This window comes from Danio rerio, chromosome 1 (assembly GCF_052040795.2).
Source record: "Danio rerio strain M-AB ecotype USA chromosome 1, GRCz13ab, whole genome shotgun sequence".
Taxonomy (NCBI): domain Eukaryota; kingdom Metazoa; phylum Chordata; class Actinopteri; order Cypriniformes; family Danionidae; genus Danio; species Danio rerio.
Window position 1 is genome coordinate 47,998,093 of NC_141021.1, and position 27,776 is coordinate 48,025,868.

A 27,776-nucleotide genomic window follows, 5' to 3' on the forward strand; every position below is an offset into this window, starting at 1 on the left:
TTATGGCAAACATGTTTATTAAATTAAAACATAAGTATCGCAATAAATAAAACTTAAATACAATATAAATAATGTTTCATAATAATTGTTCAGAGGTGTTTTATTGTTCAACACCACGGTTAATTAAATGCGATGTGAAAAAGTTGAATGACATAATGTATCATTCTGTGCAGAGATTATGAGAGTGACATAGTGAGAAGGAATGTAGAATTACCTAACACATTAACAGAACTGGAAATATTGGCACACGCTGGAAATTAAAAAGTACACCACAGAAGAGACAGAAATCACCTTTACAATTGATCGTAATGTTGAGAAAGATTAACACTCATTCACACTAACAAACACTCATGGGGTTTTCATACAAAATGTACTGAAGAAAAACTTCAAAACTACAACTCTTATTTTGTAAAAGGCACTGATTATTTTTTAATCAGTGTTCTTTCAGTTTCTTTAATTGGCCACTCTGGAAAGCAATGTAAACACACTAGCCAGTGTAAATTGTGGCATATGTTTAACATGTTTGAAATGATCTATAAGAATATATACTTAAATGGTCACTTCAGCGTCCTCTGAGACTGGCTTTGGCAGAATTACAAAGCAAAACTAACGAATAGAGAAACACTGCTGCGCCATTATCTGGCCAAACAGATTCAACACTTATTAAAATACATTTAGTGTTAGGATTTAGTAGGCTTACTCATAACTTGAGTGTATTGAATTGGCAATAAGTACTAAAAGTGTGCTGAATGTTTTAATAAATAAGGCCCGTTAAGAAAGCTGCAGACTGCAGTGGCAGTGCAATCCCCTTTCAAACTATACTAAACTGGTCAAACGTGTCTGACAGAGGTTTTCTAGTAGAGGAAGTGAAATACCTAAAATGGACGGTTTCCATTTATAAACGCATGTGCACGAGACTATTCACCTTCATACAAGACCTGCACACGATTATCACAAGCAACCACGCTCACTAAATTGAGCACAGTGAGCAAGGGGAAGGCTTTTTCTACTTTTCAAATATTGTGCGACAAGAAATGATGGCAAGTTCCACGAAGGGTTAAAAGGAGTGTAAAGACAAAACCTCCACAGCGATGAAATCTTCTGAGCATGCACAGCTGACTTATTAAAAGATGAATCTTTCTATCCTGCTCGATTTTGTTTAGTTTTTCTTTTCTTCACAGGTTGCTTTCTTGTGTATCGTGGCCAGAAGATGAGATGGGATGCAGACCTCCATTATCATTGAGCCTCTTGGCACGGTACGTCTCGTAGTGGATGTTATGAGTGACCTCCTTCAGGTCCTGGAGGTGAGACCTGATTTATGATGACATTATTAGTATTGGTCGGGTTTTTCAGAACAATTTCAGTTACTGTATAATAAAACACAAGTGACAGTCTTATAAATGAACACAATAAACATTAATACATATACAGTTGAAGTCAGAATTATTAGCCCCCTGAATTATTAGCCCCCCTGTTTATTTTTTCCCCCAATTTCTGTTTAATGGAGAGAAGATTTTTTCAAAACATTTCTAAACATAATAGATTTAATAACTCATTTCTAATAACTGATTTATTTTATCTTTGCCATGATGACAGTAAATAATATTTGAATAGTTATTTTTCAAGACACTTTATACAGCTTAAAGTGACATTTGATGGCTTAACTAGATTAATAAAGTTAACTAGGCAAGTTAGGGTAATTAAGCAATTTATTGTATAATGATAGCTTGTTCTGTAGACTACCGGAAAAATATATAGCTTAAAGAGGCTAATAATTTTGTCCTTTATAATGGCTTTTAAAAAAAATTAAGATCTGCTTTTATTTTAGTCGAAATAAAACAAATAATACTTTCCCAGAAGACAAAATATTATCAAACATACTGTGAAAATTTCCTTGCTCTGTTAAACATAATTTATGAAATATTTTTTTTTTTTAAATCAAAAGGGGGCTAATAATTTTGACTTCAACTGTTTAAGTAAATACAATTACTAAAAGTGGCCTTAATTACAAGCTTCTACATAAAACTAAATAGGTACAATGTTTTTATTGTGTTCTGTTATATTGCAAAACAGGTATGGGTAAGGCCAGACCGAATCTGCAGCAATTTTTTCTATTTCTGCGCAGAATTTTGTAAAAAAAAATCTTTGGATTTATGCAGAATGATTTTGGCATTATCGTAACTAAAAACTTCATATATGAAATAAAAAATAATAAGTTTTGAACTTTTATGTAATGTTAACATTGCAAATCCAATTACATCCTCTTATTTTTTACATCTACTAAAAGACAGAAAATATTATGTTACAAACTGTACTGTTAATAAATCATATGAACATTTTTATATTAGTCAATAATATTACTGAAATTAATTTAAAAACTGAATAAATATAAATGTACATATATTTACAATAGTAAACAAATAGACTCAATAAATAGCTAAACATCTGCGGAAATCCTCAGGTTTTTGCGCAAGCAAAGAGAAGGGTCAACAGTGTAATTATAAACGTAATTATAGAAATTAATTACATTGTAATAACACAAATGTACATAATAAATGCATTGTCCCAGATAAATAATGCAATGTAAGTACATAGTGGTTAATAAAATTTAATATAAAGTGGGACCCAAATATGATTTATTAAATAAATTACTGTTTTTTCTACAAGTAAGATTGTAAATGTTACCAGTCAAAGTTAATAAATCAAATTGATTCTTTACATTAAAAAACATTACACCTTCTTCAGTGTTCTGATCCTTCAGAAATCAGTTAATATGCTGATTAAGTGTTAAAAAGTTCTAAAAAATCTCTTTGGGGGGAAATGAGATACCTTTTTCAGTATTTGTTTTTTCAAGAAACAGAAAAGAGCAGCATTTATTAACAATAGAACGTTATTTTTCTTTTTTGTTCCATTTTATCAATCAAACACAACCTTGCTGAAAAGAAGCAGTGATATCTTTCAAAACAAATCTCCCCAACCTCATATTATTTTTAAGGTTGTAAAAAATTACAATACAACATTATGATGTGATAATAAATCAAGCTTTATACATCACCTAATCATAAAATCCCGAAGTAAGGAAAACTCGCAGTGATTTGGGTTTTCAACTACAGGGACAGAAAAAGGCAGATTTTGTTAGTAAACACAACATTATAATGAATACATGAGCAAATAAGCAACTTTTTTTGTAAAAAGAGTCATTCTTTATATTTGATACCTTAGTTTTTGTCTAGAATTGTGAATATTATAAAATTGCTGAAGCTGCCCTATGTGTATATTAACAGAATGGAAAACAGTACTAATAAAAGGTAGAAAAGACTCAAGGTATTATAAATTAAAAGGTGTGGAAACATGGGAAATATTACAAAATTACATTTGTAATATATATATATATATATATATATATATATATATATATATATATATATATATATATATATATATATATATATATATATATATATATATATAACATAGGCGACACAGTGGCGCAGTGGGTAGCGCTGTCCCCTCACAGTAAGAAAGTCGCTGATTCGAGCCCCGGCTGGGTCAGTTGGCATTTCTGTGTGGAATTTGCATTTTTTCCCCCTGTTCGTGTGGGTTTCTTCTGGGTGCTAGAGTTTTCCCAACAGTCTATACACATGTGCTGTAGGTGAATTGGGTACGCTAAATTGTTCGTATAGTGTATGTGTGTGTACGTCCTGGTACTCCAGGTTGGGGGTTGAGCGTTGGGCTAACAACCCACCTTTTACAAACTAGATTTTACGAAACCCCAAGATGGTGAGGCTAAATATCAACTTCAATATAAATGGCCCTGGGAGTAAGTATATATATATATATATATATATATATATATATATATATATATATATATATATATATATATATATATATATATATATATATATATATACAACATAAATCTAATTCATAATTCTTTTGGAAGCAATTTCAATCCACATATTAAATTTAACAATAGACAGAAAATAAACTGCAGTGCTTTCCACACATAGACTCTACTTGAGCGGGCTGCCCAGGTACATTAATAGCCGCCCAAGTATATTTGATGTTGACTCATTAATAATATTATTATTATCATCATCCTATTACACTTTTTTTGTACCCTCCCAAGAAATCCAAACATTTGAGATCGATTAACCACTGGAAAATCTTCTCTCGCTCTGGATGTTTCCTACATCTGGTTTTGCAAGTGTGAGATCTGTCAACACTTACACTGACAATCTTACGTGCTCTGCAGACCCACAGAGATGCACCAAAATGCATCCAGCCATAGTTTCTGAATCTCCTAAAATGTCATGTTTTGCTTTCACTTTCTAAAGTTGCTATTATTTGCATGTGTTTTTGCATAACCTTTTCACAGCTGACTACGCGCGCACATCCGCAAGAGAAACATTAAACGATTCATTATTCAATAAACGACTCAGATAAACTTTATATACTCGGATAGAACAAAAGAATATCTATACTATCTGCAGAATATTTGTACACCATTAGAAATGGTCAATCAACTAATTTGCCTTATTTAAATAATCTACACTTTTTATTCTTGTAAATATTTTTAATTTTAGCAATATTGTCTATTTTTATTCCTTTTTTCTGTTATTTATTTTAAATTTACTGCATATTTTATTAATTTAACCATGTTAATATATTACATACTTTATTTCTAAAATGCTTTGGCAATTTTCCCAGAGATGGGTTGCAGCTGGAAGGGCATCCGCTGCGTAAAACATGCGCTGGATAAGTTGGCGGTTCATTCCGCTGTGGCGACCCCGGATTAATAAAGGGACTAAGCCGGAAAGAAAAGGAATGAATGAATGCTTTGGCAATACTTTACTAAATGTCATGTCAATAAAGCAACTTTAGAGGGAGAGAGAGAGCGCAGCCTACCTGTCAGTGGGTGCACATGGCTCCTAAATAACATAAAAGTAAGAGAAATAGCGGATTTCTTTTATTGCAACTGCCTTTTTTAATAACTTTAACCCATTGAAAAGAAACCGTGTATAACAGTGTCACAATAAATAAAAAATAGTTAAAAATCACATTACTTTTTGTTTGTAGTTAACCATTTACAGTATGTGCTTTGGGTAAAAGGTGGGTTTCAATCCAGCTACCACCGCAAGTATATTTCAAACCTGTGGGAAGCACTGAACTGAATATAAAAAATGACCCAAATATTTAAGAAAGATATCAATTACTTCAGGAATTGAGTTTTAATAACTCCACAGAACAGAACAACATTTTTTATATTATCACACCCAATTTGAAATCAATGAAACTCTTTTAATCTCAGAAATCTACAATAAAAGTAGAAGAAGCCACAAAATAGCACTTCTGGCCACTCACCCTCCACAACTCCCCAGGCCGTCTTTCTTCCTAAAACTCGTTTGCCATTGACCTGATACTCTTTATCACTTCCTACCACGGCAAAGGGCATTGTCTCCTGTAATGCACAGATTTAATGGAGCAAGCATAATGTATAAAATACATGGACCAACAGATGAAAGCGCCCAGAGAAAAAGAAATAGAGACATTATTCATACCCTGATCTTATCGTTATCACTTTTATCCTCCATGTCTTCATCAAACTCTTTCTGTGGATAACATTCGATCCCACACACTTCCAGCTCCTTCCTCACCTGCAAGAGATGAAGGTGAGCTACTGCAGTAAACCCGTATGAGAAAACTGACTAGGTGAAAGCGAATTCGTTCTCACTCTCTGCTTAAATTCCGTTTTTTCTTCGGGAGTGAGTGTGTCTGATTTGGCTATGACAGGGATGATGTTGACCACTCGACTCAGATGTTTCATGAACTCGATGTCCAACTGGCGAAGCCTGAGAAAGGGAAATATGGGGGAAGAGATATGATTAATAGGCTGGTAGAAGCTAATTGTATTACAGGGAGAGCAATCTGTCTGAGGTTTACAGTTTAACAACACAGCTCAGTCAAGCATTCAGAGCATCATTGGCGAAATGAGGAGCACTCATGCACACAGTCCTAAATCAACAGAATGACATGTCTTAATTAACAAACTGCTACTGCAGGCATTTGCTGGCTATTGAAAAATGAAAAGACTTTTAAAAGATCTAAATACGGTAAAGTAATATACAGATGGTCTCCTATAGAGGCAATTTGTGACCCTGGACCAGACAAAATCAGGTATATTTTTGGAAATAGCCAACAATAAATTCATTCATTCATTCATTTTCCTTCGGCTTAGTCCCTTTATTCATCTGGGGTCGCCACAGTAGAATGAACCGCCAACTTATCCAGCATGTTTTACACCGCGGATGCCCTTCCAGCTGTAACCCAGCACTGGGAAACATCCATACACACTCATTTACACACATACACTACGGCCAATTTCATTCATTCATTCATTCATTCATTCATTCATTCATCTTCTTTTTGGCTTAGTCCCTTTATTAATCAGGGGTCCCCACAGCAGAATGAAAGTAGTTCCCCTTCCTTCTTATCCAGCATATGTTATTATGCAGCAGCTGCCCTTCCAGCCACAACCCAGCAGTGGGAAACACCCATACACTCTTGCATTCACACACATGCACTACGGGCCAATTTATTTTATTCAATTCACCTATAGCGCATGTCTTTGGACATATGGGGGAAACCGGAGCACCCGGAGGAAACCCACGCAAACATGGGGAGAACATGCAAACTCCACACAGAAATGCCAACTGACCCAGCCGGGGCTCGAACCAGTGACCTTCTTGCTGTGAAGCAACAGCGATACCCACTGTGCCACAGTGTCGCCCTACTGTAAACATATCAAATCTTAATTTTTGATTAGTAATATGCTAAAACGTAATTTGGACTACGTTACCGTTAACTTAATAAAAAATAATAATAACAACCTCTAGATATTCAAATAGTTGTATCTCAGCCAAATATTTTCCTGTCCTAGCACGCCATACAACAATGGATAACAATTATGTATAAATTTTTAAAAAAAAAGGACTGTAATGGCTAACTTTGTGGTCCAGGGTCACATTCATTCAATTACAGTTTAATCCACAGTAAGTCAGCAATACGTGAGATCACCTTCAAACCCATAAGAAATTTGGTTAATCATCAAAGCACAAATTTTAATTCCACATGTACACAAGTTTTTGGTGTTAACCATATGCTCTACATGTAAGTTTATATGTACCATAAAGCATTTATTTGAATCTGTTTGTCAAAAAACAATCATATATCGTGATGTGAAGATTTTCATTAAGGAGATGCTTGATTCATGTGGTTTCATGGCATCTTTATATCTTTATTGCTTACTTGAAACTTCAATGTAAGGGAAAATCCTCTGTGTTTTAAAGATTACCCAAAGTCTTATGTGTCTAGTATGCAGGCCCGGATTGGCTAATCGGGAGGACCGGGAGAATTCCCGGTGGGCCGGTCCGTTTTTTGGCCGCGAGGGCCGGTGTCCCTAGCTGCAGAATCTGTTGCTCTCAGCAGTCACACTTTTTAAATTTATTTATTTACTTGACCACAGCCTTTTTATTCATTATTTTACCGCTCTTTACTTCTCTTTTCATCTGTTTTAATGATTATAAAACTCAGTTTTGTCTCCTTTCTGAACACAGCTATTGTGATCCAGTGGTTAGTACGTTAGATTAAGACGCCACGGACCCGGGTTCGATCCTCGTTAGAGTAACTAAATGTTTTCATTTTTATTGTAAAGACATATAATACTGTTAGGGTTGTTGAACATTTGAAGTTCTAAAGCAGCTGTTTTCTCAAAAAAAGACGTGATAGTGTCATTAGAAACTGATTTGGAAATAACCTTATTTTATTATAGTCAGTCGTGAACTGAGGTGGGCCGGTCTGAGGCTTGAAACTCCAGGGCTGAAAAGGAGTCCCACTCCGGCCCTGCTAGTATGTCTTTTGGGGGAAGAAATATCTATTTAGTATAAATGAATAAATTTGGTAGTCAGTATGTGAGCTGTTTTATCTAGTATATGATCTAGTAGGTATGGAGTAATGAGTAAAATGTTGGTATGTAAACTCACGAATGTCCAGTAGGGGATATGAAATACAAGCAGCAGTGCACTCTGGTATCTGGGATGCGTTTCTTGCGGGCAATGTTGACTTCTTCCTTCAAAAATTTCTCATACTGTTCATTGATATGTTTGGATATTGGCTCCCAGCTAAGAACATAGAAGGATAAAACAAAATTAGTGGTGTTCAAATTCAAATGAATAACAGGACTGGCCTTGCATTTTATTTAAATGGATAGTTCAGCCAAAAAATTTAATTCTGACATTATTTACTTACCCTCATGTCACACCTCGACTTTCGTTTATCTTCAGAACACAAACTAATAATTATGTTTTATTAAATCCAAGAGTTCTCTGATCATCCATAGACATCAAGGACTTATTAAAGGCCCAAACAAGTACCAAAAACAGTCCATGTGTCATCAGTGGTTCAACCGTAATTTTAAAAAGCTAAACTAAAAAAAAAACTAAATAAACAAGTCTGAGGATTTCGACAGAGATGTTCACCACCCGGTGCTCCACGCTGCTCCGTCTAACATGTTTTAGTCCATTACTAACCTGTACAGTGGCTTGTAGTGCTATGGACAACAACATTTATCAGTGATAATAACACGAGGTTTGAATAATTCAAAACATAATTTATTAGTCAGGTAAATGTATTATGCTAAATTCAATCAGTCAATTCATAAACGATCAATACAAAACATCAAATTATCAAAGATAAATCCAAGATTAAAAGATGCATTCCTGACTTTGAAATATACATAACATGGAACAAGCCATGTTATGGGCTGATCTGGTTAGGCAGAATTGCACTGAGACTTTCTCATACCCTACCTTAAATAATCCAAGAATTCCCTCAAGGAAGGGGGTGTGAATAACAAAAAGGCATTCACACTTAGTGGAAAAGTCACACCCCTCACAGTGGTTCAAAAGATGCCTGAAGTTATATATTTATTGTTCTGATTATGTCTATTTCTGAGAGAATGAGACCATTGTACCAATCGCACCGAGACATTTCAAATGATATCAAACATGATAGTTAAAGTCAGTTTGGTTAATCTAGCAAATTGAAATGACCATATGCGTGAGTTGGGGGGATGAAGCTGAGTTTCAGCATACTCAGATGCAAATGCAGCAGGAACTGGTTTTTCCCGCATTCCCCCTTGCTGGGTTGTGAAGTTACCAGTCTCTGTTTTCAGCTCATGTTTTGAATTGTCAAAGATATCAGAATATTTGCAATATTTCAACTCTTACAACTCCTTTACTTTTTTACATTTAAAAATTGCCGTTATTTCAATGGCTTTTTTAGCAGTCTAAACTAATATATTACGTTTAATAAAAACAATTCTTACAAAATTGCTTAAAACCATTTAATAAAATAACAAACAGTTATTATATAGAATGTAAAGCAAAGATTTGTTTTCTCCTTGAATTTATTTTTAGTGCTGATTTATTTTGTTGTTGTTTTTTGCCACATGGACATATGGACTGTTTTGACGATAATCTTAGGGTGGTTTTACACCAAGACTTTTGTTTCGGAACCTGGTGCCTTTCCCCAGTTAGCGTGGTTCTTTGGCATATGTGAATCTAGCAATCCAGCTCAGATCCGCACCAAAACAATCCGGCCAAGATCGCATGAATAAGATTCTCGGCTCGATTGAAACGAACTCTGAAGCGGATTGATTGTAGTGAAAAAGCAATACGATCGGAGCCAGGTTATATCACAGTGTATTATGGATATGTAATAGGCTTATATGGCTATATGAAGAGAGAATGCCGAGTAGGGCGGGATGTCATTCCTACCAGTAAATGTGCGTTTCTAGAAAATTACGAAAGTGAAAGCATGTTGAACTATTAACAAGAGCTGTTTATCCTTTAGGAAAATTGACCGAACTGCAGTCTTAGTTTATTTGTTATTTTTCTCTATAATGTAAAGCCTAAAACGCATAAGCCAACTGCTATGTATGAGAAAGTCTTAGCTCTAATTTATATCTGGTGTCGATGGTGGGTGTCACTGTTCAAAATTAAAGCGCAGCTTTTCGTTTATATTGTCTTATTGCTCATCATCATACACTAAAATTTGGACGCATGACGGCTGAGCTGGACTCTGCAAAATAAACTATGAAACTGACCAATGTGAGAAGAGTTTACTCACACGTGACTTGTTTTAACTTTTTTGGTCAGTTTAGAAACTTTGCCGTGTGAAAGCGAACCACACCAAGAACAAACAGCAACAATGTAACAATTTTAATCCCTGTTTCGGAACAAAAGAATCGATCCACAGGTGTGAAAGCACCCTTAGTACCTCTGTGGGTTTTGAACATATCATGACCTTTGCTTTCTATGGAGAAACTGAAAGCTCTTGGATTTCACCAAAAATATCTTCATTTGTGTTCTGAAGATGAATAAAGGTCTCACAGGTTGAGAACAGTACAAGGCGAAGTATTTAATGACAGAATTTTCCTTTTTTAGTGAACTCTCCCTTTAATTTTTCAACAAAATGACCCAAAAAACTGTATCACTTTGCTGAGCTCCTTGGATGTGATCCCTAAGGGCAAGTAGCCAAAACAGACTTACATTTGGCATATCTACCAACAATCTGATTCTTGTCTGTGTAAATTAAGTGCAAATCTGGATGTCGAAATGTTGACCCTCACACTTGGAACATGTTATTGTCAGCAGTTAGTAGCTGCCAAAATTAAGCACTTGACTGACCCTGTTTACTTCACATGACACAAATGTTTGTCCTCTGTTCCCCAGACAGCGTTATACAAAATTCAGTGGCATTTCGGATAGTTTGCCTATTTTCATACAATATTAGCTAACAAACTTCTAGCTTTTACAGAAAAATCACACAATACTCACCAATTATCATTGTTTATTTGGTCCCCGAATCCTGGCGTGTCAACGACTGTTAACTTCATCTTCACTCCTCCTTCCTCGATCACTGCAAAATCAACATTAATTATTTCTACAAATGCAGAATGCAGTAGCTTTTTCTGTGACCGGATATAAGCTTTGATAGACCTGCAGAAAATGAAAAATCCCTGCAGTGTTTACGTGCTCTGTTTGTCTGAGGTAATTAGTCTACTGTTATTTCTGAAATCTGTATATTCCAAACAAATGTGAAACTGATTGGTTAGTTAGACACATGAATCACAGTGCACTCACGGCATTCTGAAAAGTTGAGATGTCTTCAACTAGGTGAGCCTGGAAAATGTAGCCATGCACATGGTGTGCAATTTTTCTAAGCTCACCTAGTTAAAAACCTCTCAATTTTTCAGAATGCCACGAGTGCACTGCTAACGCTTCATATTTGCACACACAAGTCAAGTGCCTCCATTGAAAATAACTCAACCAGCCACATTTTAATAAAACTATAGCGGTTCATACCAAAACATTTTTTTAAATGTTATTGACAATGGTGTACCGTCAATAAAAACCAATACCGTTTTATCACCCAGCCCTATTGTAAACCAATAAACTAATTCTTAATGGTCCTAAGGCTGGTACATACACACCAAGCTGATGCCAAACAACTACAGCCAATGAAACCCAATTGTGTTATTGACTCACGTCTGGTTCTCTCTGGACTAAAAAGCTGCCCGTGAACACACCAAAAGGATGGCAGCCAACTAAAAGGGAGGGATAACTTGTCTTTTCGTATCCGCAGAGGGCAGTATCTGGTTTCTCATTCACATTGGGCGACCAGAACTTCAGACGCACAATTGTAAACAAACATAAGGGCCCCTTAAAGTTGTTGTTTGTGTGTCAGGTTTTATGGAAGGTTTTGTTTATCATTAGAAGATCCAAATCCTCTTAGTGTTGATTTTAAATATTTCTTTACCAAAATCTTACAAGTTTGGAACAACATGAAGGTGAGTAAATGATAACAGAGTTTTTCAGAGAAATTGAAACCATTTTAAAACATATTTGTTGTTCCACCTAAGAAGAAAGGCGTACATATATGGAACAACATAAAGCAGAGTAAATAATGACTATTTAATAATGATTTTGCTTAAATGCAGTGTCATGGTGATTTCAAATATTTTCCATCCAATTTCAGAATTGTACACCAACATCTGAAACACTGTCAGAACAATATACCAAAGATTTATATCAAGTAACAATAATTAGGTCTACAAAAATGGATAAAACAAGATATACTTTGAAATATCTAGACCTGTTAATGACGTTTTCTGAGCACCATTTGGGTAAATATAATCTAATTTAGTTTGCCAGCTGTTTGTTTACCTATGAGGTTTCACCTTCATCTGGCCTCCTAATTTGCCCTGGGCACAACACATGCCAGTCTAGACATCTTACTCGCCTGCACATATGCTACAGTATAGGCCCTGGTGTATTGATAACATGAGCAGACGCTAATTGAGCCTTTCCTAATTAGTTGTCTATTTTTGTCTGTAAAAGGACTGCCCTATAGCTACCAGTGCTTAAACGCTTTCCTTGAATGAGCAATGGATGTCTTTGTGAATCCTTTACACACTGAGATTGTGTTCAAGGTTGTAGTTTGTATCTAATGTTAAAGACCAAAAAAGGAGAAAATTTAAATTTTGTCATTTTTAAGACTTAGCCTAACAACAAAACTAATTTAAATTACTTACATTTTAGTACGAAACTTACTGAACACCTGAAACTACCTTGACTGTTGTATTTGCGTACATTTGATGGTATTTTATTATCAGTTGTTCGAAAAATGTTCAAGAGACAAAACACCACCAGGAATTCCTTGATCACACAAACACACACAGACCTGCAACAAGGAGACATATTTCTCGACTATGATGTATGAAAACTATGTATCCTTGATCATTGTGTACTATTATCTATTCACTTGTGACATCGAGAATTCATCTGCACCAAACAAGCAAAGAGGCAAAAAGATGCGTCTTACTCAGTATGGACTAAACAGTTCACGTTTATTCAAATGAATCGCACTAACAAAGCAATCGCAAAAGAGTATTTTTACACTTATAACCAAACCTGCCTTGTGAATACACCCCAAACCTGGCCTCAGACTATAGGGGGTTTTAAATCTTAACAGGTTAAAAAATCTGGTTTCATTTACATAAAAAGAATCTTCAGATTTTCTTCCCTTAAATGCTAATAATAAAAACAAATGTCTGAAAATTGTGGCACTTCACTTGATTTCATGAAGCAGATTACCATTGATGTTTCATTGTTTATGTTTTTTAGTTAGCATGCTAGCAAATTTTATACTGAACCAGTGTTCAAAACTGAGCCAGTTTTACTCAGCACTTCTTTATTTATATGTTTTTTTGTATACTTTCCCCATATTATTGACCTTGGTCTACAATGCGAAAGTAAGTTCTTTTCTCTGATTGTTTTATGACTTACAATTCAATTCTTAATGGATTGAGCTAAACTGGCCATAATGTATGTGTGTGAATACAAGAGTGTATGGGTGTTTCCCATAAGTTGCTGGATAAGTTGGCGGTTCATTCCACTGTGGCAACCCCTGATTAATAAGGAGACTAAGCTGAAGGAAAATTAATGAACGATTCAATTCCCTATGAGAGAAATGACTTGTAGTAACAAACGGTGCCAATGCTAAAACTACTTGCTCCTAGCTAAGTGTTTTTGACTGTACATAAAAATGAGAAAAGACCAGTTTGCAACAACAATCAGCATAATTAACTGTTTTTTTTACAGCTAATAGTTAATGAAAGTGAATGACAATGAAATTCAAACACCAGTTGGCTCAGAGGTTAGCACTGTCGCCTCACAGCAAGAAGGTTGCTGGTTCGAGTCTCGAGTTGGCATTTCTGTGTAGATTTTGCATGTTTTCCCTGTGTTGGCATGGGTTTCCTCCGGGTACTATGGTTTCCCCAACAGCCTAAAGACATGCGCTATAGGTGAATTGGGTGAACTGTATGAGTGCGTGTGTGAATGCGAGAGTTTATGGGTGTTTCCTAGCACTGACTTGCAGCAGGAAGGGCATGCGCTACATAAAACATATGTCGGAATATGGTGACCCCTGATAAATAAGGGACTAAGCCGAAGGAAAAGTAATGAATAAAAAGTTCTAATGGCTGCACCCAATTTACATGAAGAATAAAGTCAATACAGGTGATCATGTTGTTGCCAATCTTCTACAAGCAGATTCTCCATCTCCACATAGGTTGTTTCATAGTCAGGCACTGGCTATTTTGGGAGTACTGACATAAACATAGTCATAATCATCCTGGTTTAAAATCCAACATTTCAAGCGCATTTGATTTTATCTGGCTGGTTCTGACATGTCTCCAAGTAAATCGAGGGTAAATCAGCTCCTGTAGTGTGAGCCAGGCTTAAGAAACGTGTGCATGTTTATAAATCACGTGATTAATATGCTCTTACCATGAGACACAGATTTAATCTCAACAGTCTTTGGAATCTTCTCATCACGACTCCAGCTTGTGCTTCTCCTGCTAACCTGGGACTTAAAAAGTGTATTCACTAACGTGGACTTCCCAAGACCACTCTGACCTGGAGAGAGAAAGCAATGAGAAATAGTAAGAAATTGCAAAATAGTACAAAACTAAATCGAATAAAACCAAATCGCAACCCACCAACAACCATGATGTTGAAGTCAAAGCCTGCCTTCATGGTCTTCTTCCGCATCTGCTCGATGATGGTGTCTATGCCGATGTATCCAAGCAATGCAGATCCCCGACCCGACCCTTGACCTTCTCCCCCTGTTCCCTGGGGTGAAGGCACAAAGGGAGCGCTGGAAGGCGGTGCCACATGAGAGGGCTTAGCTGGGACGGCAGGTTTAGGTCTCACTTCAGGGGGCACAATTTCTGACATGTCTGCATGAAAAAGTGATTGATACACATCAATATGATTAATATGGCTTGATGTTTTTACACTATTATGATGCTAATCGTTATTATTCATGAAGGGTAAAGTGTCTCAAACAACATTATACTCTGCATCCAGTTTCAAAAGTGCCTTTACAAATCCTACCAACAGAATATGCCACTACACTGAGTACGTTTACATCGACACCAACTCTTCAAATTTAATACAATTAAGACAGTACTCTGATTTAGAGACTACCATGTAAACAGCAGTTTTTGATATATTTATTGACTAAAGTTATAACCCAGCAAGCGTTTTCTGTTTTAAAAGACGTCTAATAGATGTCTAATAGACATCTAAACATAGTCGTCTTGGCTAAAACAAGGCTAAATTTAGGCTGTCAGTGAAAATCGAACAGACATCTAAGAATGAGCCAAAACAAATAAACAGAAATTAATGACTACACATATAAAGTCTGTCTAATCTGTCTGTTATCGACTAGTCTAGTTTTGGGCTATTCTTAGATTTCTATTAGATTTTCACTGATAACCAAAGTTTAGCCTTGTTTAAGCCAAGCTGTCAACATTTAGATGTCTCTTAGACGTCTATTAAATGTAAAATTGTTTGCTGGGAACTAAACAAAAATTACATGAAACTCCGAAGGAAATACACAGGGGTGGACTGGAAGCAATTCCAGCCATAGGGCCCAAAAGTTCTGACAAGCACCTTTTTATTTTAATTTATATTTAATTTATTTATTTTGCAGTTTTTTTTTCTTATATCATTCAATCACTCCTTTTCTACATTTTGTGTTAACGCAAAATAATAAAAACAACATGTAAAGCATCTTGTCAAACTTTTTAAATCATTTGTTTTCTTAAAATGAATTCACAACTAAAAATCTTATATACAATAGTTCATTTTTATAACTTAATCTTTTATCTAATTTGACTGTAGGACCTCTCCATGATTGAAGGTAGGGGACACATTTGCACAGATGTAATAAACATTAAACATTTTTTTAGACCCTCATCATACAAAATATGACAGAAAATTATGTTATAAAAGTTATAGATATAATTTATAACCATTTATTTAGGAACCCTCAGGTTTCCTGGCGCCCTAAGCGGCCGCTTATGTTGCTTGTTGGTTAAATCCGTGCCTGGAAATATGGATCGCGAGGTGACGCAATGACGTTAATCGAATTATGTGCTATAACATGTAAAACGGGATCATGAAAGAAACATCCAAAAAGCAACTCAAGTAAACACCTTAATCATATTGTTGTCTTATTCAGATTAAGGCTAATAATTTGATTACTGATGTCCATGTAAACCCAGTCACATATTCAGAATAGTTGCAAATAAAAATACAGCCAAACAAAATGAATTAGAAATACACCCAGAATGTCCAGTGTTTATATTCAATATGCAGCTAAATTTGATTTGAGTAGTTATTTTTATATTATTATTAGAACACCAAATAAGTCTTGCCTGGTTAAAATAGTCGTAATATTAAACTTTAATTCAAAAGATATGCTTATTTCTAATGATAAGCTAAAACTTACTGAAAATGCTGTTTTCAAATGACAAATATTTAGCATATAATCCCACTCTCTCCCTTTACTCTGTTTGCACATGCAATATGTAGTTGTAAATAGGATTAAATGAGGAAAATCACATTAGACATCAGTGAATAATTCGCCTCAGAAAGCCCCAAACATATGCTGTATTATGTCCTAGTTATCTTGTTTCTGAGCCTAGTCCACTTGAAATGCTCCACTGAGTTGTCGGCCTATATTAACGCCATATGCTTCACAAATAAGCAACAAATAACGAATTATTACAGAAGGCACTCAACAAATCTCTTTATCGGATTAATCACCCACAGCTCGACCTTTCCCACGCGCACGCATGCTATTGAAACACCAACACAAAACACAACATTATAGGTTTCCTTCACAATCGACTGCATGATTTGCGTCTTCAGCATTACTGTTTTAAAGCCCAGGGAAACCTAAATTAAGCATGTTAGGCTGCATTTACACGTTATTTTCTCCGTTTATTCATGTATTTCCCTCTGAAGGACTCGAAATAAGGAGTAATTAGAGAGAGAGCTTGCCACTTACCGATCCCTGTTTTGGTAGCGAGCGCGGGGTAAATGTATTGTTACGTCCTTTTTAAATCCCGCTGTTTTACAGTCTTGCAAAGTGTACGTAGCCTAAGGCAGTAGTTGAACAGGCGTTAGGGGATGATCATGTGTTCAGGTGCTTTTCTCTCTCTCTTTCTCTCCCTCTTTCTTTCACTTCGTCTCTCGCGTTTCTATTCGCAGCTCGATGCACCTCATTCCTTCCTCCACCCTTTTTTTCCGGTTGCCAAGGAAACTAACGGGAGACTGGGTGATGCAGCGCGCATGCCCAGTCTTCGTCTTCGGCTGAAATCAAAGATCCGGGTCGCTGAGTGATTTATTTATTTTTTGTATATCTGTGCGGCACTCTTTGACTAGGTTTGTTTACTTTTTATAAATAATTATACTTTAGGAATGTAGCTGAATGATTAGCCTACAATAGGCAATTATTGTTGGTGTCGAGAATAATTAATATTATTATATTAATATATAATATTAAATAAATTACTATTATATAAAATATTATATTAAAATAACTAAATATGTTTATCTTTAGATGTTTCTGTAAATATCCCGTTAAAAGGTCAGGTTTTATTATTATTTACAAAGCATAGAGTTAATAGTATACATTATAAAAAGCCGCAAATAAATTAGCAAATAGTTTTAACAATTAAAATGAATAGCTATTATAAATAGAATCCAGTTATCAAATCTCATTAATCTTTTCTTCACTGTATAACTTGAACATTCTGATTAAAGAGCAACGCATGAATCTCTCCTTTAGATAATTCGTTTGATTACATAAAATAACAGAGGTGTCAGTTTAAAAAGGCACACATCTAACATTATATTAAAAGCCTTCGATTGCTTTCCTAACTGTTTATGTTCATTTAAGACAAAATTAGTTGTGTTTGAAAGAAAACCCACCAAATTCAACACCTTTAGATATTATTATTATTATTATTATTAAGTATTCATATATGTTGTTTCAAACCATTCAAACACGCACCCAAACCGCAGACTTCCGCTCTGCTTCAAATCGTGTATACAGAATTCATTTGTGAAACAGCATCAATTTATGACTACGCATCTGACGGTCACGCACCACTACATGAATTGACTGTTTTTTAGATTGCAACGGCACCTGTAATGGAAAGGAAGAGAATCCCTCCGTTTTTATATTTGTTTCAACGTGTTTTCATGCCTAAATAAAACTAAAGCACAGAACAGATTCACATTTAAGAGAAATGGGCATCCCCTGGTGGTTTGGCAGTATGGGTTGGGTAGAGGGAAGATTGGCTATTCATTGCCACCCTGCATAGAAAGATTAAAAATATGGGAGAAAAACTGGAAAATACCTTGAAGAGATGATAGCGGGATAGAACTGTAAAATACAAGAGAATCCCAGGAAGGAGGAGTCCCGGGAGGGTTGACCGGTATGATATAAATGTTTCTGAACTCCATCAGCTGTGCATACACACGTGGCGCAATCAATTTTCAATTTAGTTAAACTTTTGCCACTTTGTGAATTAATACTGAATGTGTGTCGTTGTTATTATTTGGAGTTATCCTTAAGAATAGAATAATATGCTGGTGTTTAACTGCATTGCTTTACTGCATTCCTGCATTGGGCTCTCACATACTCTGTGTGCTACTTTATCTTGCACTGGACCCAGTCGACCAATCACAACAAACTGAATAATTGGACCAATCACAACAGATTAGCTGTTGCAAAGGATGGGTTTGGGAACACATGAATCGCTGGAAAAAAATCATATGGGAGTTGCAGGGATAATTAGGTAAAAATAAATGCATATTATAAGACAATGAAAGTGTCTTATAATACCACAGCTCCCATGATTTCCACATTCAGTCACGGCATCATCAAACTATGCCTTTGTTTGTTGTGAATATGCACCCTCTAGTGGCGAAAATTAGATATCATACCTTTTGTAAGCAACGAGATGTGATCTCACTGAAATATCCTTAAAAATCTATTTTATCCAGAAGTATTTTCCCTTTCTATTCTCCCCTTCCTATCTCTACGATAGTAGGGATGACTGGACTCTGGACCAAGTGGCATCATATCAGTATTTTATTATCCAAGTTGTGTTCTGGTAAAAAAAAAATTGCAACAAGCACCACTAGATGCTAATGGAGTCCAACCATTTGACGTCATACACCAGATCTAAAACAACGCTACTCCCCATTTATCCAAAATTAAATTGGGTTTTAAAAAACATAAACATGGGTTTTTTTCAACTACATATTTAAGTAACAGACACCAATTGCATTGTAATAAGCCAAACAAGTCTTATTACACAGGGATCCTTTTGAATACTTTTTACAAACAAAATCAGCCTCATATTATCTTCATCCAACATTTTAGTTTAACACGGCAACCTTTATGTCATCAAAACTACTCACATTTCCCAGCTTTGTCCTGTGCCTGTCTGTCTTATGCATTTGAGTCTCATGTGCCTTGTTTGTAGCGCATACATTAGCCACTGATGTGTCGTTGAGCGTCAGTGTGGCCTTTACCTCAGAACCGGGTTATCTCACTGTGCTTTGACAAGCCTGTGTCTGGTGATAAGGCGGAGTCCTCATTTTACTCGCTACCGTTCACTGTTTGCCATTTATACTTTCGTGGCTTATTTTCAACAAACACTCTGCATATATAACAGTTTCTAGGATTCATTACATACACAAAGTGTTTTAAAGCACTATCCTACAAGTTTTTTTTTTCTTGAGCTAATGTTTTGCAGTTTTGGACTGTAACGTCATAGTCTAATTGCAGAGTTTGTCACATGATCCCAAACAGCTCTTAGCCATGCTGTAATCACTTTCCCTTTGCAATTTCAACGCTAATCCTTACATGAACAAGTATGTCCTAAATATTAGAGCTGTAAGCCAGTAACAGATTCCAATTAAAAAATGTAAAAAAATGTAACTGGTGCTTATTCTGCCAGAATATCAGTGTTTCGGCTGGCTGCTTATAGTGATAGTGAACTTATTTGGTTTCTGAGGTGTTATCAGTGATTGTTAGCATGTATGGTAGCCATAGTGTTCTAAAGTAATTGTTAGTACTTTGCTGCGTGGTTGCTAATGTTTCCCAAGTTATTTTTTTAATGTTGCTATTTGGTCGCTAAGGAGTTATTTAATGTACAGTACATTGCTATGCTATGCTATTGATATTCTGTAAAATGTTCTGGGTTATTTTAGCATGTTGCTAGGCTAAGTGGTAAGAGTGATATAGTATGCTATTCGCTTGCTAAGTTATACTGAGCAATTTTGTAGAAAATTGCTATGCTTTTGCAGTGGTGTTCTGAGGTATTTTTTAGTATACCGCTATGAGTATGTTACACAAGTGCATTGGCCAGTCTAGGCTGAAAAAATAAGTATTAGTTATTAGTAAGCCCACAATCTGCGCATGCAGAAATCAGCAGATTTTAAACCCATCATTGAGTCTGTTTATTTACTTGTGTAAATGTGTGTAAATTTGGATTTATTCAGTTTTAAAATTGATTCAGTAATATAATTGACTAATATGAAAATGTTCATATGATTTATTTACAATATAGTTTGAAAAAGTAACATTTTCTGGTTTTTAGTAGAATCTGTATTATTTGAGAGACTTGTTTTGTTTTCTAAATTAGTGGATCTAGATGAATTTGCATTGTAAACATTAAATACAGTAAAAGTTAATAGGTATTATTATTTTTTATTTCATATATTTAGTTTGTAGTTACGATACTACCGAAATAATTCCGCATGAATCTGCAATTTTTTTTTTTTTACAAAATTCTACGCAGTAATAGCAAAAAATGTTGGCAGATTCTGTCTGGCTCTAGATATTTTAATAAGTTATTTCAAAGACTATAGAATACACAAGACGTGTCGCTCGTATAGTTTTGAATAGGAAAAAGTGTAACGGTCAATATGGCAATTGATATGAGCCAATCATTGATTGCTATCCGGGAAGAAGCTCGGATCAGACATGTGCTTTTACTACAGTTTCGTGGTCAACAAATGCACTGGAATCTCAGCAAATAAAGCTTGAAACTTGTACTTCTATACGAACCAAGTGCACTTGATAACAAAAGTTTTTTAGTTTTGTAATCTAGATAAAACAAACTCGTGGTACAGTCCGTCCTGTCAAACGCACATCACATGACAGCAACTACTCAAATGCCCACAAACTTGTAAACAAAGACTCGCTTTCGTTTCTGTAGAAGATTCGCCATCAAGAACAAGTTGTAGATTACTTTAGAAGAGCAACGCGATCTGACAAAACATTTTTCAGAGGATAATAACCTGTAGCACAGCCATAAATGAGGTTGGTGTCGTGATCTCATTCCTTTTGAGTGCACATTCGCATTAGCTTGGGCAACCTTGAAATATGCTGATTTTATTTGATTCAGATGTTTAGAAACTAATCTTATGTAATCATAAGCTTGGCAAAGAGTTTTGGAGAATTTGATGTTTCCCCATTCAGTCCCGAGCATACTGCCAGAGAGGCCTTTCAAAAATGGCTACTCAGTGAAATGACTTGCCTTAAAGGCACTCTGGTTATTTCTGGTCTAAAAACCTCATGTGTAAATTACTTACCAATAATTCACTGGACCAGCATCAGTTAACACACTGTTTAGATGTGCATTAGGTTTTTGCGCTCAAACCACTCCTTTGAGTAGGAATAGTATCTTACACATCTAATCTAAAGCTTTGACTGTTGTAAGTTTCAAAGTAACAAATCATTCATCATAGCGATTTGGAACTGTAATACTTTCAAGACACATCTAGATCTACTTTAGCTGTGTGTTTCCATGTTTCCAATCAGAATCAAGCACTGTAGTTTAGTTCTTTCTTGTAGCATGACACAATTTAAGCATTAGAAACAAAAAAAATGTTGATTTAATATCTGAAATGTAATCCAAAATTGATGAACAGCTTTAAAGACAAATTTGAAGGACAGACGCCTATTCAAAGAGATAGCAGTTATTAGCATGTTGCTGTATATGGTGTTCTGGTTGGTTACTTAGCCACAATATTTGAGGTTACTAACTTATTTGAAGTACCAAATTGTAAAACTAAATAAATCTTTAGACTCAGGTTTTACATCTGATTAGTTCAGGCATGTTACGTTTCTTTCCTAAAAATGAACCACTAATGACAAAAGTAAGGATCTTCCTAATATATGACATTTTACATGCTTCAGTTGTTAATGTAACTATGTAATGTAAACCTACTATGTATATACAGTTGATAATATCGGTGATTTATTTAAACAGGCATATATACAACCTTTTAATTGTAATTGCAGTAATTTGTCTTTCCACTCACCTGTAAACACACATTCTTCAGAACAGGACTCGACGTCAGCTCCACTCCCCATGTCTGGGATTACAGATGGCTGTAATGGTGGGGGGCCTTCTTGCTCTCTTAACTGCGCACAGTTTATGCCTCCCAATCTGTCACAGTCTTTAGCATGAAGTGTGTGTTTGGACTCTTGCAGTTGATTCAGAGTGATTAGACACTGCGGCAAAAATTCAGGCATGGAAGGTTTGAGGGTTTCAGAGTTTGTGTGTATGGTTGGGCTGCCTGTGTGAACAGCTACATCATGTTTCCCTCCAATAAATTTAGCTGGATTACAACTTTTGTGTAACCGCGTACCTCTATATCTCTTTGCAAATCTGTAATCTTCACGCAAAGTTGCTTCGCTTGAAGAAGATTTAGAAGAATCTGTATCTGAAGTGTTGCATCTATTTTGGGATGGTTTGCTTGCGTTCCCTGTTTGGTTTGAGGAAGATCTTCTCCATGCCTGAGGAGTTTTGAAGTATGTAGGTCTAATGTCAGATGTTCTTTTGATCACAGGTTTACAGAGTCGACTCAGTTGAGCGCATTCATTGGATGATCTGGGACTCTTCAAAGGGAAATGGAAGCAGTTCATCCGGCTGCACTGATTCGATGCATTATTGAAATGGGATGTGTTGATGGAGGTCTCAGAAGTTGCAGACTGAGACCTAATCTCAGATTCAGGCTTTTGGTTGTCAATGACACTGCTTTGACTGCATTGAGAGGGGTTGATCATCATATTGCTTTCATTAGAGCTATCATTTGTGGTGTTACAGTCCTCTGAATCTATATTTTGCCTTGTTGATGAGCTTTTTGAAAACAGTTCATTGCATTCCTTCGGAAAACGTTGATAGTACGGTTCTTGAAAAATATCCCTTTGGTTTATGGTAGCTTTAGGTGATGAGATTAGATTTGTTGTTTGTTTTAAATGTTGGCTTTTTCTTTCAGCTGAGGCTTGTGGGTGGTTTTGCGCTTTCTGACATATCATAGTAGGTCTTATTTTCTGCTTGGCCTCCCCTAGCATTATCTTTGGATGAACTGGCTTTTCCAAACCAGCAGGATGTCCATTGCTTTGATTTTTCAGTTTGTTCTCTTCACCGCTTCCCTTGATCTTTTCCAGATTAGAAAACTGGGCACCGGAGTTTATAATCCTCCCTGTTTTAATCAATCCAAGCCGGATTCGGACTAGAGTTGGGTCCTGGGATTGGCGTTTCTTTTGGTAGCTAGCAACATTTTGTTCTATGTTTGCACTTTTTTCAACATGCCTAAGGTTTTTAGGGCTTAAGCTTTCAAATGTTGTCTCTCCCCTGGAGCAGATGTTATAACTTTGCTGTAGTTTTTCAGGCTGTTGAGGTCTGAATGAATCTCGCTGTTGGCCACATTGTTTTCTTGGTTTTGTTGTGTTGGTAATGGGGATTGATTTGACGCTTCTTTCAGTTGATGAAACGGGCATAAATCTGGATATTTTGCTGCTTCTTGGCCATGTTTTCACACACATATCAGCAGATTGTAATGGTTTCTTTATGGTTTCTAAATGAGGAATAGCTTTGACTGACTTTAGTGGTGGTGAGTCCAGGGATGTATCCACTGTACTGATAATGCTGTAGAATACAAGATAATAATAATTCATGAAAATTACATGAAGTAACACTTTGTCAGTGTAAAATACAGTGAAATTAAAGAAATTACATACAGGAGTTCTCAAACTGTGCTCCACAGACCCCCAAGCAGGTGTGAGAACAAAATAATACTGTTTGCTGATAAAATTCTGTTTAAATGCATTTGAGCATACACCAGATTTATACATCTTATGTAGAGAGGAGAAAGATAAACACTCTTAACCTAATTCTAATTCACATTTTCTAGAATATATTTCATAATTTGCTTTAGTACTGCAACTATGAAATGCTATGTCATGAGCTGCCAAAACCACACTGACCCACAAACACATGGACTCTATAAGACTCCTGAAGAATTGGTACTAAGACAATGGCATGCAGTAGATCCTTCTAGTCCTGTAAGTTGTGTGTTGAAGCGTCCGTGGATTTAACTTATTGGTCCAGACTCCAGCATATCTCAAAACTGCTCAATTGGATTGAGATCTGACAAAATTTGGAAGTCAAGTCAATACTTTGAACTTATTTCCATTTTCTTCACTTTCAAAAGTGGAAGGATCATCTGGATGGTCTGCAACTACTCAGGATCATATGCAGCAGAATGTGATTTACTGTGTCATTCATTCATTTTCTTGTCGGCTTAGTTCCTTTATTAATCCGGGGTCGCCACAGCGGTATAACCACCAACTTATCCAGCAAGGATGCCCTTCCAGCACACACAACGGACAATTTAGCCTACCTAATTCACCTGTACCGCATGTCTTTGGACTGTGGGGGAAACCGGAGCACCCGGAGGAAACCCACACGAAGGCAGGGAGAACATGCAAACTCCGCACAGAAACGCCAACTGAGCCGAGGTTCGAACCAGCGATCCAGCGACCTTCTTGCTGTGAGGCAACAGCACTACCTACTGCGCCACTGCCTCGCCATGATTTACTGTGTGTTGTTACAAATTCCTCCAATTACCATGATTATTTTTCTACTAAACTAAACAGGATTGCCTTCATTGCCATTGTACGCCAGTGCGTCTCAGGAATTCAAGAACCTGTTATTGCTTTGTGGTTTGTCTCAACTCTTATCACTGCTCACTGGGCACATTGCCGTCTCAGGGATACTCTAACTTAGTCATTTTTGCTATACCATTCGGACATCTGTCCTTTACATCTGCATCCAACAAGCTGATTATGAGAACTGATTGTTTGCTAATCAATTAATCTACCCAGATCTTAATATGTTTCCTTTGTAGGAGATAAGGATCTATGCGTATTCACTTTGCCTGTGACTGCTCAGAAAGTTTTAGGTCATCAGTGCATATATCATTTAGAGGAGAGAATATTAGGCACCCTCGGTTTTGAAAGGAAACTTTCTTGTATATATTTTAAAGACGTTTTCACAGTAGCACTTTTGGTACCAACATCAGTAGGTTCATACAGCTACTGTGAACAACAGGTGCACACCTTGATAACCAAGAGTTCACCTGTAAAGAGTACAGTTTACATGAACTTTGATAAGGTCCACTTCTAATGTGAAAGCAATCGTACCAAATAATGGAACCAGTGTATTTATGCATTTACTAACTTTCTTTTTGACATGCATAACTGATGCCCTGCTAGAAGAAAATAAAAACTTGCATTATGTTACATTCATGATATATAGGTGCAACTATCTCTGTTACGAGTGCGTAAACGAAGGTACAGTGACATTCATTCATTTTCTTGTCGGCTTAGTCCCTTTATTAATCTGGGGTCGCCACAGCGGAATGAACCGCCAACTTTTTCAGCAAGTTTTTACGCAGCGGATGCCCTTCCAGCCACAACCCATCTCTGGGAAACATTCACACACACACTACGGACAATTTAGCCTACCCAATTCACCTGTACCGCATGTCTTTGGACTGTGGGGGAAACCGGAGCACCCGGAGGAAACCCATGCGAAGGCAGGGAGAACATGCAAACTCCACACAGAAATGCCAACTGAGCCAAGGTTCGAACCAGCGACCTTCTTACTGTGAGGCGACAGCACTTCCTACTGCCTCGCCCGTGCCAAATGCAGTTTTATATAATCAAATGGACAGACAGACAGGCAAAGTCAACAGGAACAAACAGTACAACATGGATAATTCAACCAAGAAATCCAGACAGACAGGCAATGGTCAGGGCAGGCAGAAAACAGTTTTAAAACAGTCCAAAATCAAAACACAAGTAAATATCAAAAACAAGAACAGGAAAACCACTGCATGATGCACACTAACAGTGATACAAGACTGAGCAAAGATGTGTTTGAAATTGAGGTGTATATATAGTCCTGGTAATCAGTCCCCATGAGCTTTAGCGGTGTTTGTAATCAGTGGTGATCTGGAACTGGTGTGTGTAAAGTGCATGATGTAATATGTAGTCCGGTTCAGTGGCAGATGTGATGTCAATCACTGCGGACTGGTCAACAATTGAAAAGGGGGAAGTGGGTTGCTAGGCGACCATCAACCACTTTTTCAGAGGATGACAAGCTGACAAATCACTCTCACTCTGATACAGTGTTTATTTATGGAAAGCACTGCAGTGTTTGGGTGTTCTGTGATTTTCTGAGGTTATTAGTCTACCGAAATGTGTTTATTCCATACAAGCTGAAGCTGATCAGTCAATTCTTGTAACGTGACTTGCAGTGCACTTGCAGATTTCATTCAACTGGGAGCGTCTGGAAGGCGCGAGCAATCGGCACACCTCCTTTGGAAATAAACTTGTGCAAACTCTAGAAAAGACACCATATGCGAAAACGAAACTACCAATGAAAACTAAAGTTTAAACTTGAGGCACACAAGCAGTTTCCAGCTCTTTTGGGTCTATGATAGTAATGTCGTTACCTTGCAACAGTTGTCACTGTGATGACACAAACATACCAGGGTTCAGAACTAAAAACCCACAGTGTGAACAGTCCAGCAGGTGCATGCGGAAGTAGTAGTCAACTAAACTTAGATGCGAACCATGCACTCCAACCAAATGTGAAAGCAGCCTAAATAAGCTATTAGTATTTCCCGAATAGTCTCAAAGTTTGAAAACCAATTAATAGAGAAAAGCATACCTGCTCGAAGAAGAATGTAACTGGTTCTGATTATCCAGGCTGAAGGGAGGGATGTGGATGGGCTTTTTTAAGACGATCGATGGCGAGAGAGGTGCAGGACTGGGGGAGACTCTAGTGGGTGAGTCACATGTGGGACATGGAGACAAACGAACAGGAGAGTAAGAAGAAATATATTGAGAGGATGGACTGAGACGAGACGGAGAAGTGGATGAAGGTGAGGGATGAGAGGGAGAAGAGGGTGAGAGATGAGAAGGGGAACCAAGACATGGAGAAAGTGTCGCTGAGGACAAAGAGGCTAGTGGAGATCCTGTAGGTAAGGCATTTACAGTTGAATTAGACTCCCTTGGGTTCATCGCAGGTTAAGATGCAGCCTATAAAGTGTCATGAAAATGTTTGAGCATGCAACACAAATTACAAAATCTATTTTAAAGCCAAAACTTCCACTGTAGATCGAGTATTTGATTCTATCAGTGGCATACAGTAAATGCATTAAATTCTGCAAAAATATATTACTGACCTGTGATCCTAGACTGTCTGTTTACTAGCAGAGAGAAGCGAGGGAATGAAGGGGGACGAGTGTGTCAGGAAATGGTGGGTACTAGACTTACATTCCCTCCATTCTTCTCATCTGAAGCTGCACTGTCTCATTCACCCACTCTCTTCACGTCGGGCTCTCTAAATGGCAGAATTTGTGAAACTCCCAAATCAAGCAGAGAAGAAAACATTTCTGCAGCAGTTTGTGTTTAAT

At 36.6% G+C, this 27,776-nt stretch overlaps 1 protein-coding gene across 7 annotated transcripts; it reads right to left on the reverse strand.

Moving 5' to 3' along the window:
- septin3 (septin 3) lies at nt 1-27,705 on the reverse strand. 7 transcript variants are annotated; one of them, XM_087235693.1, is made up of 12 exons: nt 27,546-27,705; nt 27,029-27,399; nt 22,326-23,938; nt 14,627-14,866; nt 14,415-14,543; nt 10,902-10,983; nt 8,046-8,183; nt 5,738-5,855; nt 5,565-5,660; nt 5,368-5,464; nt 3,056-3,107; nt 1-1,311 (listed from the first exon to the last, which is right to left on the reverse strand). In XM_087235693.1, the coding sequence occupies exons 2-12, from the start codon at nt 27,379-27,381 to the stop codon at nt 1,176-1,178; spliced, it is 3,054 nt and encodes a 1,017-aa protein (XP_087091819.1). In that variant the 5' UTR covers nt 27,382-27,399; nt 27,546-27,705; the 3' UTR covers nt 1-1,175.
- Nucleotides 27,706-27,776: the final 71 nt, after the last annotated feature.